Below are 16,192 nucleotides of genomic sequence, written 5' to 3' on the forward strand. Positions count from 1 at the left end.
TCTTTGAGATGATCTTTGGGCTGATATCTTTTGTATCTTCACTAATAAATGCGTCTCCTATTTAACCTTCTGGATACATGCAGGAATGAAACTTTTATTCACTTTCATTGGTTTCAAGTTAAGCCTTATTCAACTTCATGGTTTTTACCTGCTTGTTATCATTTTTTTCATCTTTTTAAAAAGAACAACTCTTCTGAGAACAAAGTCATATTATTATTAATTGCAATTAATATATGTAAAACGATGCTGCCTGGTGCTAATCTCCATTTTGCTCAGTTTACTAAACCTCGTATCTTATTTCAGAAGTTAGGCTCTAAAGACTTGTGGGAAATCGTCAACAGCATAAATAACAAAGGTAGGTCTAACATTCCATCTCTCATTCATGGATCTGATCTTATTAACTCTCTCAAGGATGAGGCAGAACTATTCGGAAAGAACTTTTCTTGTAATTTGACTCTTGAATCTTATTGCCACATTCTTCCTTCCATTCCAAATAAAAAGGTTAACCGATTGTTAAACATTTGCTAACGTGATATCTCAAATAAACTCTTCTACAGCTTGTGGTCCAAACAACATTCCTGTCATAGTCTTGCAAAAGTGCTCTCTTCAATTATTTCTAAACTATTTAAAAAATACTTGACTGAATCTTATTTTTTTGCTTGCTGGAAAATGGGATCTGTTGTTCCAATTTTTAAAAATTTATTTTTAAATATAAAACATATTCATGAATGACAACCATCTCACTCTTCTTACATCTTCTTGGATTATTGTTCACTACTGACCTCTTATGGAAACCATATTATTGATTGCTAAACTAGCATCTGGTAAGGTTTCTTAATTGTGCTTGCTATTTTCTTACTCCTGGTTTCATTCTCTACCTCTACAAGTCTCTTATTCCCCCCTGATGGAATACTATTGTCATATTTGGGCTGGTTCTTCCAATGATGCTCTTTCTTCTCTAGACAAAGTTTAAAAACACATTTTAAACGAATTTGGATCTGTTTGCCAAGCTCACCTCTCTATCCCATCGTTGCAAAGTTGGATCTTTTTTTCTTTTCTACAAATACTATCATGGTTGCTGCTCAAAGGAGCTATCATATCTAGATCCATCAACCAAAACTCATTGTCACTTGACTCGCCATTCAGCAAAGCCTCATCTTTTTACTGCATCTGTCCCTGCATGCTCTAAAAACTTCGATTTATCTAGATTTTTTCCCTGCACTTTAACCTTTGCAACTCTCTCCCACCTTCCCCAATGTTTTTCTGACTCACATAATCTACAAATTTTAAATCTTTTATCAACCGTTCCCTTGGTATTCAAATCTAATCTTTGTTTTCTAATAACTCCCAACTTAACAATGGTTGCTTGTAGTCTTGTCGTATTTGTAGAAAAAAAAAAGAGATGACTTTTTATCTTCAGAATGGGTTTCTTTAATGAATGGATTTATTAAATTGATTTACTTCTTCATTACTCCTTTTCTCCCAGACTCTCTTTGTGCAAAAAGAAAACTATGACCAATTTGTAATTACAGGTAGGTCATTTGCTCTAGTAACATCAAACAGGTATAAAAAATAATCTTTGAAAACATTTTCTGTGTGTGTGTGTTGATGTGCTTATTAGTTATTTTACTAGGAAATTTGTTTGTGTATATTCTAGATATGCCTTGAATACCAGAAAGTATCTAATGTAATAATTCTCTGTAAACACTTTTTTTTTAAATACCATTATTTATTTTAATTTTAACACTTTATTAAAATAGTTATAATCATACTGTTCATTTAAAAATTTAACTTGACATGTTAATTTAATAAATTAATAGTTATGTTCATTTAAAAATTTAACTTTTTAAAACGGTCTCAGGTGTTAAAACATACCAGTCCATATAGCTGAATAAACATATACAGTAGATAATGATAACATAGCAGCAAGTAAATGAATCCATAGCAGAATCTAAAGTATTAATTTTAATTTTTACGACTTTAATTTTCCTAATAAAATTATTTCATTAAAATTTTAATCACACAATAGGTATGATATATGATATGTTGTATAATATATGTACAGACATGGTGCCCAACGGCACCAGACTAAAAATATTATTCTGATGCTGATGAGTCACTCGAAAGGGCAACTCATTTGGATCAAATTACTTTACTAAATTAGTAAATTTAATTACTTATTTAATAAAACTGATTTACTAATTGAATTCACTTTTTTGATAGTAAACAAACATCAATAAATATAATTTTTAAATAAGAATATACTATGTGCCTTAAATCGTGTGAAGCATATTTATATTCTAAAAACTATTTATATAACATAATAACTATCTATATATAAAATCAAATCAAAATATACTATAAAAAAATATTTAAAGTATGTCTCAATTTATAATTAACTATATTACCAAAAATAAGTCTGTATATCACTGCACATAAACAAAAGTTTCCGGTTTTTTAAAACTGTTTATGTCATAAAATAATTTAAATAAAATGTCCTGGCGTGTTTTTTAAAAATATTAAAGCAAAATATACAATGTTTTCTTCATTTTTGAATATGAACTTGAATTGGTACTTGAATTCCAATTTGAATTCATTTGTACTTTTGAACTCCAAAATTCAAATTTGTACTTTTGAGTGCAAACTAGTAAACTCAATTTTTTACTGAAACATACTTAATCACAAAATTTACTCAAACATACTTAACCACAAAATTTACTCAAACATAATTAACCACAAAACTTACTCAAACATACTTAGCCACAAAATTTACTCAAACATACTTAACCACAAAATTTACTCAAACATACTTAACCACAAAATTTGTAAATAAAATTCTACTTGTTCTTTATAGTACTTCCAAATTACCACAATCAATTGTGAGTGAAACTATTTGTCAACATAAATGTAATGAAACAAATAAAGATAGGAAAAGAAGTGGACATCCCTTAAAAACATCAAAGGCTGAAGACAAGTCAATTATGCTCTAATGTAAAAGAAATAGTCAATTAGTAGTCAAAAAAATAACATCAATGCTGCTTCAATGCTGCTAATAATAAAATTACTTCAGAAAGGACTGAACAACATAGCTTAAAAATTGTTGGCTTGAATGGTAAAGTAGTTTTTCAGAGAATAAAAAAAAAGTTCAATAGTCCATATAATATAAAAATAGACACAAATAGAGTGGTGAATTGTATTGTGGACGAATGAATTTAAATTTCTTGTTTTTGGAACAAAACAAAGGAACTATGTGCAACAAACAGATACTGAAAAATTCATTCTGTTAAACATTGTGGAGTTTTAGTTTTCAATAATGGTGTGGACTGGTGTAGAGTTTTAGTAATGGTCTGGATTGGTGTGGAACTTCAGTATTGGTGTGTGACTGTTTTGCTTCTAATCAGCTTGGTAATATTGTGAAAGTAAATGGAATTCTTAATAAGATATTATTTAGAAAAATCCTACGGTGTGAAAAGTGTCTCATTAGGTACTTAAACTGGATCTTAAAGTACGAAAACAATTAGAAAACTAATTTGTGGTCAATTTTACAACAATTGTAGACCGATATTTTTCCAATCTGTTTGGATAATTTGATCAAACGAAACCCAAAACTTGTAGGTTTGAAAATGTTGTAAGTTTGGAAAACTTGGAAATGAAATCATAAATGTGTAGGTTTGGAAATACTGACTTCCAAACCTACACTAAATAAATTAAATGTATTCTACAAAATAGAGTTCTCAATGTTCTTAAAAAAACAATGCAATAATAAATTAGTACAAAATCACCTATCAAATTTTTTTCATTTTACACTGTGTTTCATCAATCTTTATTGACTCTTTAAGACTCATCAGAAATGAATGTTCAAATTGTTAAAACTTCAATTTATACCAAAAATTAACTACTTAAAAAAATGTCTTAACTACTGTAAAATATCACACATTTTTAGAATATGCTGACACATGACATATGAGAAAAATTCTTTAGAATTGTTTACTTCTGCTTTTTTTATATATATATTTTTTAATTAAGATTTAATAATTATTTTTTGAGTTAATCTTTTTTATAGTTTTATATTTTTATCTTGCCTGCATTTAGAAATCAATTTTAATTTTTTGTTTTAGAAACAATTCTTGGTTCCAATGTGTAATTATTTCAAATTTTTCATCAGTATTTATTTCAAATATGCATTTTTCGGAAGGATGAGCCAATTCAATGTAAAATCATCAATATTTATTTTCTTTCAATTCCAATATGTATTTTGACAGCATGAATACTATAAATAGGGCGTTCTAGCTCATTTTTTTTCAACCATATCCCTATCTATCAACCATATCCCTATCTATATCCTTATTTCATATCCCTATAGGATAGAGATATGGTTGAAAAAAATGATCTAGCACGCACTTTTTTATACTAGCTCATTTTTTTTCAACTATATCCCAACCCATATTCTCATTTCATATTTTCATATAAAAGTATAAAAAGCGGGTTCTGGGCCATTTTTTTCAACTATATACCTATCTATATTCTCATATCATATTTCATCCATATCAACCACAATATATTAATATATTATGGTTACATCAATTTCATCAACTTACGCATAAAAGAAAACATACTATATCAGACTTATCAATTCTTTATTATCAACCCATGAGTTGAAAGAATCAGGATACCCATACCACTTTACTAATGATTTGTTTTTAAGTTTACGAATAACTTTTTCAATCCTAAATATCTTTTGATCCGTTTTTTGCATTTCTTGTTCATAAAAAATACCTTGTATTTTTTCACCATTATAGTCAGTTAATTTATAAGTTGGTGGATCTGTGAACTGAACTTGTGACACTGTAAAAACTTCTTCAGTCCATCTTGGTGTGTATCCTTTTTCAAACATTCCTTTCTTTTTAGTTATCCTAACTCTATCACCAATTGAAAACTTTGGTTTTACAGACTCTGATCGAACATTTCTATTTAGATTGAACCAAACAATATTTTCATTCTTTTTATCACTAGCTTCAACTGGTGTCATTTTAATGGAAGAATGCTTTGTGTTGTTGTATTTATTTACCATTTCATCTAAAACGTCAATATATTTTCTAGTAGAATTAGCTGAAAAGTACTTAAACATTTTATCTTTCATTGTTCTATTCCAACATTCAACTACACAACTTTTTTCTTCATTTTCAGTTGAGTATAACTCAACACCTAGAGCTTTAACATGCTTATTATAAAATTCTAAGCCTTTGTCTACCCATATTTTTTGACACTTTCTTTCGTGGAAGATTTTATTTAAAGCATTAGCAACATCAACTCCAGTTTTACTCTTCAATGGAACAATCCATCCATACTTAGAAAAAACATCTATTACCATTAATAAGTATTTTATACCTTCATTGAATTTGGAGAAAGATTGCATGTCAACTAAATCAGCAGCCCATATTTCATCGATTCCATATACAATCACTTTTCTTTTTCTAAAATGTTTTACAACTGGTTTATGAAGTTCGTTTGCAAGTTCGCCAGTCCATTTCAGATCTTTATCTTTTTCTTTGATCGTTTGTAGTTTTCTACAAACGATCAAAGAAAAAGATATTCTTTGAAATTGATAAAAGAAATAATAATAAGTTGCTTCCTAGGAGTATAAGAGGAATTATTGTTGGAAAGTCGGGTTGTGGAAAAACTACTTTATTATTGAATTTACTTTTAAGACCTGGTTGGTTAGATTATAATAATTTACAAGTTTTTGGAAAGTCTCTTTTTCAACCAGAATACAAAATATTACAGCAATCTTTTGAAAAAAAATTGCCAAAAGAAGTTATTCTAGAACTATTTAATCTACAAGACGAAATAAAAAAGTCAAATGCAAACCCTGCGCTTATAATTGAAGATATTTCAAAAAATTTAAATGAGAAAACAGATATAGAGTGTAAGTTTTTTGAAACGGAAGAAGATGTACCAGATCCTAAAGATCTAGATATTCGTTAGAATAATTTGATGATATTTGATGATTTACAATTAACAAAGCAAAATAAGTGTGAAAAATATTATATACGAGGAAGACATAGTAATGTAGATTGTTTCTATCTTGCACAAAATTATTTTATGTTACCTAGGCAAACTATACAAGAAAATACAAATTTTATTTGCTTATTTCCTAAAGATTCAAAGAATTTAAATCACATATATAATGATCATGTTTCAAGTAATATGGAAAAAGATGAGTTTAAAGATTTTTGTAATAAAGCATGGTCAGATCCTCATGGATTTGTTGTTATAGATCTATCTTCTAAGAAAGATTATGGAAAATATAGAAGTGGATTAAATTGTTTTTATATACCCAATTTTTGAAAAAAATATAATCTTATATAAAAATGACATGTTTATTAGTGAGCGGAAATAGTAGTTTATTAAGAACTATTTTTAGCCCTGTAATTAAATTTAGAGAAGACAGAGAATATGAAATGGCTCTAGTTCGTGTAGATACATCTTACAGTTTTTCTAATATTAAATCTTCAAACAATAATTTTAGATATAGCAAAGATAATGGATCAACTTGGAAGGATATAAACATTCCAGTTGGATCTTATGAAGTTGTTGATATAAATAATTACATACAATCGACTATGATATTAAACGGTGATGCAACTTCAGCAGTTGCAAATATTACAATTGTAGCAAACAAGAATACATTAAATGCAAATTTAACTATTGCAACTGGTTATAAAGTTAATTTTACAACTTCAAATTCAATTAGAAGTATTTTTGGTTTTAACAGTGGAATATATTCAGCTGGATACTATATATCAACTAATATAGTAAACATATTAATATAATAGCATCGTCGTATGTGAATGGAGCAACTAGTAACGTTATATATTGATTTTTCCCAGATGTAGGTCCTGGATATAAAATTATTGAAAAGCCGAATTATGTAACTTATTCACCACTAATACTAAAACAAATATCAAAAATGGAAACTAGATTGGTTGATCACGATGGAAATCTTTTGGATTTACGAGGAGAACAAGTAACTATTAGATTTCATATAAGAGAAGTAGATAAGTCGTAAAAATAATTTTTTTTAAATTTATTTTACTTACATATAAAAATGAGTAATTATACTAATATTAAAGTAAATATTTCAGAAGGGCAATTGAAAAAAATTAAAAAAGTAATTGATGAAGGTGGTTATGGAGCTAGTATTAAATTAGCTCATTCAGATCTTAATGGCGATCATGTATTAGCAGTAACAAAAAGGCAATTGAATAAAATTACGAAAGCATATGAAAATGGTATTGGTGTGATAATTAATTTAAGTAAAGCGCAACTCATTCACAATTCTAAAATAGAGGGTGGATTTCTAGGAGCACTTTTACCTTTCCTTGGTACAGCTGGAAGATTTTTAGTATCAAGCGTTGCTCCAGCTCTTACATCAGGTTTATTAGCAGGAGTAGGTTCAGCAGCTGGATCAGCTATGGTTGATAAAATTGCTGGAAGGGGTGTTGTGTACTTAAAAAAGAATGGAAAAGGAATTAAAATGACTGCTGCAGGAAATGGCTTATATTTGAGACCATGGAATAGAGGTAGTTCTATAGGTGATGGATTGTACTTACGTAGTGGAAATGGATATACATCAACAGGATCAGGTTTATTATTAGGACCAAATTCACCATTTGCTAATATTCCATTTTTGAATATACTTTTATGATTTCTTAAAATTTGTTTTCTTTATATAATAAAAAGAAATGCCATTACATATTTTAGGAAATATACCAGGTGAACCACCAAAACAACTTATTTATTCTAAAGTATATGCAAATATATTCAAAGATTTAGAGCATCCTTCAGTATTAATAGATAATAATAAGTATGAAATATTTGCGCAACAAGACATTACAATAAAATATCTATCACATCAATATATTCTTTTAAAGTTTGGTGTTGTAGTTAATGAAAGTGTTGTGTTAGTTTCATTAAAAGAAGAACTTAAACGAAAAATGTTAAGTTTGCAAAACTCTGTAATATCAGAGACTGTTGATGATATTATGATAAATGTTGTTAATAATTCTGATTCTGATATATTGATTAAAAAGGGGGATAGGATAGTTTTGTGAATTTATTGTAATTATTTTTTAAAAAAATATTATTTTAAAAAATCATTTTTTACTTATTAAAATGGAGTTTAATTGCAAAAAGCTATGTAATATTTATTCAGATATACAAAATGATAAAAATATTAATCAGTTATATTCAAATCTTCCAAGTGCACCTGATGAAGAAAATAAGATTATTAGTGCACATCTATATCGTCTAAACACAATTAGTGAGATTCAAAAAGAAATAGAGAGTGAGAGAGAAAAGAGAAATAGGTTAAGTAAAAAGTACCATAGAGCTGTAAAAATAATTTCAGCTATTGATAATTCATTACTAGCAAGCACTATGGCACTTGGAACTATTGGAATCGGATTTTTAGCAACAATAGTTGCAGCACCAGTAGCTATCGCATGTGAAGGTGCAGCATTAGGAGCAGGTGTTTTATCATTAATAGGAGGACAAGTTAATAAAAAATTAAATTTAAAAGCAGAAAAGCATGAAAAGATTAAAGTACTTGCTGACTCAAAACTAAATACAATAAGTGACTATATTTCTAAAGCTTTAGTAGACGGAAATATAGATGACAATGAATTTAAACTAATACTTAGTGAACTTGAAAAATTCAAAGCTATGGTTGAGCAAATTAGAACAAATTCAAAAGAATTAATGAATGAACAAACTAAAGAATCATTCATTAAACAAGGAAGAGATAAAGCAATTAATATACTCCAAAACAAATTTAGAAAAAATGTCAACGTCAAAACATAACGTTTTACGTTTTTTATCTTTATTTATAAAAAAAAGCAAAATGCCATTTCAAAAATTGAAGATCCTGAAATAAGGGATAAAATTGTTAAAGATTACTTAGATAATAAAAAAAGAGTAAAGCAGAATGATTTAAATGAAACTAATGTACAGTTAGGATTAGATAGTCTTAATAGTCAAGATGGTATGAGTCTAGGAAAAATTGCAACAGATTATCTAAAAATGTATGCTAATAGTAAAAAATCTACAGACAATACATTTGGGATACGTGATGAAGATGGTATATTTTATATTGGAAAAAAACCAATACATATTAATGATAATGGTATAATTATTGATGATGAAATATATTATGGTACTCCTGGTCTTTGGGAATTGATAGTAAAGTTTAATCCTAATAAAGGAGTATATAGTGAAGACGATCTTAAAAAATATCAAGATATATTAATACAAACAGATGCAATTACTTCTAAAAAACCATACAAACCAAAGTCTTCTCGTAGTGTAAAATACAGAGAAATAATATCTCCTATTTGGAAAAATATAAAAGAAAATAGGAAACGTGAATTAAGAGGAAAAGGAATTGAAGGTAGAGTAAAAACTATAATTCTTCCTAGTGACCCTGATGCATTAGTTGATCGGCTTTATTTGTGTATAGCTGCATGGAAAGCAGGTAACACTGGAGCAAGAAATGAAGGTGTTGCAATTTATGATGAATTATTAAGGCAAAATGAAATAGATAATGAACAGTATAAAGCAATACAAAATCTTTTATAATTATATCTCATTGTATATAAAAAAAATATATAGTACATAAAAATGCTGATTGTTAATAATAAGAGATATAAAAAAATATATGTTGTTGGAGGAAGTGGTATATTCAACATAATAAAAAATTTATTTAAACGAGCAGCATCATCAAGTGTAACAAGAGTGTCATCAGATATGTTGAAGAAGATGGCTGCTACTGATTTAGGAAAAACTGCAACAACTGCTGCTAAATCAGCAGGAAAAGAACTTTCAAAATCAGCGATAGAAGCTGCTACAAATGCTGCAGTTGAAAAAGGAAAACAATTAATTGAAAAAGCATCTTCAAAAATAGCTTCACAACCTGTTATTAGTGAAAAAAGTAAAGAAATACTTTCAAATTTGATAGCATCTGGGTCTAATGATCTAAAAAATCAAAGATTTTACATGGATCCAAAGGATCTAAATAATAATGAAGATGAAGTAAAAAAAGTGCCTTGCAAAGGTCGCTCATGCAAAGTATCAAATAAAAATGCTGTAAGAATAGAAGATCTAGTTAAAATGGGACGAGGACTTCGACTTGCGTAAATTTAGCTTTCGTAAATTTAGCTTTCGTAAATTTTTTATATATAGTTTTTTAAGAATTGTCAATTAAAAAAATTTTTTTTATATTGTATATAAAAAAATAAAATGACGACTTCTGAAGTATTTAATTTTACAGAAATTCCAGTAATAGATAATGGAATTGAAAGATGTGAAGATAGAGAATATGAACCTATTGTTGGAACAAATCTAAATTTTGGAGATATAAAAATTATCGTTCTAGAACAAAATTTGTTTTCACTTCCATCTAAAGCGTATCTCTTATTTGAAGGGCAACTTGTTAAACTAGCTGATGGATCAGCTTATGCTGATGCAGATCAAGTAGCTCTTACAAATAATGGTATTATGCAATTATTTTCTAAAATAACATACCAATTAGGAAACCAAGATATAGAAGCTATTTATAATCCAGGTCAAGCAACTACAATGCTAGGATTGCTTAATTATTCAAATGACTTTCAATTAGCACAAGGATTAAATCAATTGTGGTATAAAGATACAGCATCAACAGCAGTAGCTGCTGATAACACAGGGTTTGCAACAAGGCAACAATACATAATTAAAAGTCCAACTACAAACGGTACATTTTCATTTTGCATACCTTTAAGACACATTTTTGGATTCTGTGATGACTACGATAAAGTTATTTATGGACTTAAACATACAATAATTCTTACAAGACAAAGTGATAATCCTGCAATTTTTAGGCTTTCTGCTGCAGCTGCAGGAAAAGTCTTACTAAAATCTTACTAAAATATCATTGTTTATTCCAAGTGTGAAACCATCATTTGAAGAAGAGAAAAAAATTGATAGTGAAATTAAAAGAAAAGTGGTAGCTCCATTAAGTTTTAGAATGCGTCAGTGTGATACTACAACTGTTCAACAAGCTACTATATTTGGTTGGCAATTAAGTTGTGCTGAAATTCCAAGATACGTTATTGTCGGATTTCAAACAAATAGAAATACCGGAGACCAAACTGTCAATTCGGCATTATTTGATCATTGTGACTTGAAAAATATTTACGTTATTTATAATAATAGCACTATCCAAGATCCTGCCCTTGATTATTATTGCTCATTTCCAAATCAGCAATTTTCAAGAATTTATAGAGATGCATCAATGTTTAAAGAAAGATTTTATGGAATGAATGAAATGATTGCAAACAGCAATATAACTCCTTCTGACTATAAAGATTTATACCCAATACTTGTTTTTGATGTTAGCAAACAATCAGAAAAATTAAAATCAGCTACAGTACAATTACAAGTTAAAGCATTTTTTAATACAACTGTACCAGCAAATACTCAAGCATATGCTATTGTAATATCTGATAAGATGATGAAACTTATATCAGATGGTAAAAAATTTGATGTTAAATAAATTTTTTGAAAATTATTTAAGTTTTTTTTCTTTATATAATAAAAATGTATTATACAAAGAAAAGTTTAAAAAGTTTATTAGAAGAAAATAACATTTCAAAAACATCTGACAATATCGCTACATTGCTAATGATTGCAATGGAAAATGGGTTAGTAGATAAAGAATCTATTATGTCTCAAGTGAAAGAAGTAACTGAGAAAAGATCAGTTGGAAGACCTAGAATACATCCAGTAAAAGATGTTGATGAGAAAAGATCAGTTGGAAGACCTAGAATACATCCAGTAAAAGAAGAGAAAAAAGAAATAGATTTAAAATATGAAAGATTAAGAACAATTAAGAAAAAACCAGTCACTATTAAATTAACAAACATGGAAACAGGAGAAGAAACAGTATATAAATCCTTATATAGCGCAATGCGTGAAACTGGTCATGGATATAGATATCTTGAAATGCATGATGGCAAGATTGATAATGGTTATAAGATTGAAATATTAAATTCTGAAAAATTAAAAAAATAAAAAATCTTACTATATATAAATAGGGATTTATTTATATTTCATATGAAACTTTACATATGAAATATTGACAAGAAAAAATACTTTGAAAAATGATATAAAGAAAATGAAAATTAAAAAAAATTATCTTGATATATAAAAATGGAAAATAAAACGGTAAAAGAATTAAAACAAATCGTTAAAGAGCGAGGAATTAAAAAATATTATAATATGTGAAGAGATGATCTCATATTTGATTTATCGATCACAGAGATGCAATCAGACGAACAGATGGATATTAAACATCTACTTGATGAGCCTGTTAAAGATATATCATCAACAATTTTATCTCCGTCACTCTTGCAGATTGGATTTTATCATATGTTCCAGAACCAATTAAAAAAACAGCTAATGAAAATATTGAATCATTAAAATCTGCAGTTTCAAATTTGTATCAAAAATTTGGAATTAGAAATCAGATAGAATTTAAATTATCGCAATCAGCTGTTAAATATGTGACAAAACAATTTACAGCTAAAGGAATAGAAGGTTACGATGCTTTGTCTTTCATGAATGCTGCTAAAAACAGTGCATTTAAAATACTAAATGAAAATAGAAATTCAAAGGTTTACATAGTTCTCATTTGTGAAATAGAGCATACTGATATTAAAACAGGAGAAACTACAATCACATCTGCTCCATTTAGAACGAAGAATGAAGTTGTATTAGAAACAACAGATATAGAAGATTTTTATGAAACATCAAAGCAGAAAATTTTAGAATCCTTATCATTATATCAACAAAATAAATCATCATGTTGTAGATTTGTTTCTGTTGAAAAGATGGATATCAATTTTATTGAGTATAACCCTATTAAAGCTAAATCATATATTCCACTTGATAAAAACTTAGCAACTAAAAAAGCAATAATTAATATAAAGAATGAAGTGGTGTATCGCAACAGCATTAAATCCAACAGATAATCCTGAAAGAGTATATAAAGAGCTTAAAAATCTAGCTGAAAAAATAAACTGGGATAAAATAGAATTTCCAGTATCCTTAAATCAAATCATACAATTTAAGAAGAACAATCAAGATATCAGTGTCAATGTATATGGTTATGAAAATTCAGAAGTTCATATTTTGCACATATCAAAGAATAATGGTCGCAAACATTTAATAGATTTACTATTAATCTCAAATGGTGAAACCAATCATTACTGTTTAATAAAAAATTTAAGCAGATTACTTTCATCACAAACATCAAATAAACATTGCAAAAAACACTATTGTAGAAATTGTTTGTTAGGGTTTAATTCTGAAGAATCATTATCTAATCATAAATCTTATTGTGATACACATGATTCAGTACGTATTGAACTTCCACCACTAAATTCAACAATGCAATTTACTAATCGCAATAAATCAATGAGAGTTCCGTTTGTAGTATATGCTGACTTTGAAAGTTTTATCAAACAAATTGACACTTGTGAACCCAATCCGAATGAATCTTATACTAAACAATATCAGAAACATATTCCAAGTTCATTCTGTTATTATATTAAATGTTTTGATGAAAGTTTTTATCAAAGAAGTCCAGTCACATATACTTCAACTAATGAAACTGATGATGTTGCACAAAAATTTGTTGATAGCTTACAAGAAGATATCATTAAAATTTGTCATATGATTAAATTTCCAAAAAAGATGATATTTACTCTTGAAAACAAGCATGATTTTAATACAGCAATATCATGTCACATTTGTGGAAAAGATCTTAGAAAAGATAAAGTACGTGACCATTGTCATATAACTGGAAAATATAGAGGTGCTGCTCACCAAAGTTGTAATTTAAATTATAAAATTCCAAAATTCTTTCCAGTACTATTTCACAATTTATCTGGTTATGATTCTCACTTATTTATAAAGAAATTATCAGGAGGGAAATTGAGCTGTATACCAAACAATGAAGAAAAGTATATTAGCTTTTCTAGAGAAATTAAAGTCGATGAATATATTAAAGACGGTAAGAAATTTGAAGTTTAACGAGAGATTCGTTTCTTAGATAGTTATATATTTATGCCATCTAGTTTAGACCCTTTATCAAAGAATTTAGCAAAAGACCAGTGCAAAAATATCGGAAAATTATATTCAGGGAAACAATTAGATTTGTTACAAAAAAAAGGCGTATATCCATATGATTGGGTAGACTCTGTTGATAAATTTAATGAAACCCAATTACCAACAAAAGAATTATTCTTTTCAAAATAAAACGATGAAGATATAAGTGATGATGAATACTCACATGCACAAAATGTATGGAATGAGTTTCATTGCAAAACATTTAGAGATTATCACGACTTGCACAATGTTTCAGATGTGCTTTTACTAGCTGACGTCTTTGAAAATTTTAGAGATGTTTATATGAATTGTTATAAATTAGATCCTTCTTGGTATTATACATCACCAGGATTAGCATGGGATGCAGCATTGAAGAAAACAAAAATAAAATTAGAATTGCTAAGTGATTACGATATGATACTAATGATAAAGAAAGGAATAAGAGGTGAAATCAGTATGATATCCAATAGGTTAGGAGCTTCTAATAATAAGTACATGGGTGATGAGTATGATAAAAGCAAAGAATCAACATTCATACAATATCTTGACGCTAATAATCTATATGGATGGGCAATGAGTAAACCACATCCAACACATGGTTTTAAATGGATGGATGAAGATGAATTGAAAAAATGGAAATCAATTCCATGTATACTAAAAGTAGATTTAGATTACCCTGAACATCTACATGATGAACATAATGATTATCCTCTAGCACCTGAAAGATTAAATATTGATAAAGTTGAAAAATTAGTCCCCAACTTGAATAATAAGAAAAAGTATATAGTACATTATGAAAATCTAAAACTATATGAAAAATTAGGATTAAAGATTACTAAAATTCATAGAGGCATAAAGTTTGAAGAAAGAGCATGGCTCAATGAATACATCGAACTAAATACAAACCTTAGAACTAAAGCAACGAATGATTTTGAAAAAGACTTTTTTAAACTCATGAACAATTCAGTATTTGGAAAAACAATGGAGAATGTTGAGAACAGAGTTGATATTAGATTAGTAACAGACAGAAATGAAGCTATTAAACTAGCATCAAAACCAAACTTTGAAAGTAGAACAATATTTGATGAAAACTTAATAGCAATCTATATGAAAAGAACAAAACTAAAATATACTAAACCAATTTACTTAGGAATGTGTATATTGGACTTGAGCAAAACTCTAATGTATGAATTTCATTATGATTACATAAAGAAAAACTATGCTGATCGAGCAAAACTATTAATCACAGATACAGATTCTTTAGCATACGAAATTAAAACAGAAGACTTTTATTCCGATATTTCTAAAGATATTGAAAACAAATTTGACACAAGTGAGTTTAACCCAAATTATCCAGCAATTAATAATGTAGGATTTAAAGTTGGTCTTAATAAGAAAGTAATAGGAATGTTTAAAGATGAGACTGGAGGAGCACAAATTGAAGAATTTGTTGGACTCAGATCGAAGTTGTATTCCTACAAAGTACATGGAAAAGATAACAAAAAATGCAAAGGAGTAAAGAAAAATGTTGTTAAAAAGTATATAACACATGAAGATTACAAAGATTGTTTATTAAATAAAAGAGATCATATTAGGAAAATGAATGTAATAAGATCATACTCACATGAAATTTACACAGAAGAAATCAATAAAATAGCATTAGGCGCAGAAGACGATAAAAGAGTAATTTTAGAAGATGGAATACACACATTAGCATATGGACATTACAAACTAAAATAAGACAATAGGGCAAATAGACAATAAGACAATAGGACAATTAGGCAAATAGACAAATAAGGATGTGCTATGGGAACCTATGGGGTAGGGGGATCCCAAAAATTATTTTTTGAGAAAAAAATAATTTACAGATAAAAATGGAAAATAAACTTGTCAATGTTGAAGGAAAAATTCTACCTAATGAACCACTAACAAATTTTCAATTGATAAAAGCAGCAAAAAAATTAAAAATAAAACATTTTAGAGGTGT

General features: G+C 27.9%; 1 protein-coding gene across 1 annotated transcript in view; it reads right to left on the reverse strand.

Moving 5' to 3' along the window:
• Window positions 1–16,192, reverse strand: part of LOC101238093 (uncharacterized) — a 119,220-nt gene that overhangs the window by 64,291 nt on the left and 38,737 nt on the right. The window contains exon 5 of the mRNA XM_065800533.1: window positions 1,876–1,951. Within this exon, the coding sequence (XP_065656605.1) occupies window positions 1,876–1,951 (76 nt within the window). The remainder of the gene's footprint in view (window positions 1–1,875; window positions 1,952–16,192) is intronic.

The sequence above is a fragment of the Hydra vulgaris genome, chromosome 06, assembly GCF_038396675.1.
Source record: "Hydra vulgaris chromosome 06, alternate assembly HydraT2T_AEP".
In the NCBI taxonomy this organism is placed as follows: Eukaryota; Metazoa; Cnidaria; class Hydrozoa; order Anthoathecata; family Hydridae; genus Hydra; species Hydra vulgaris.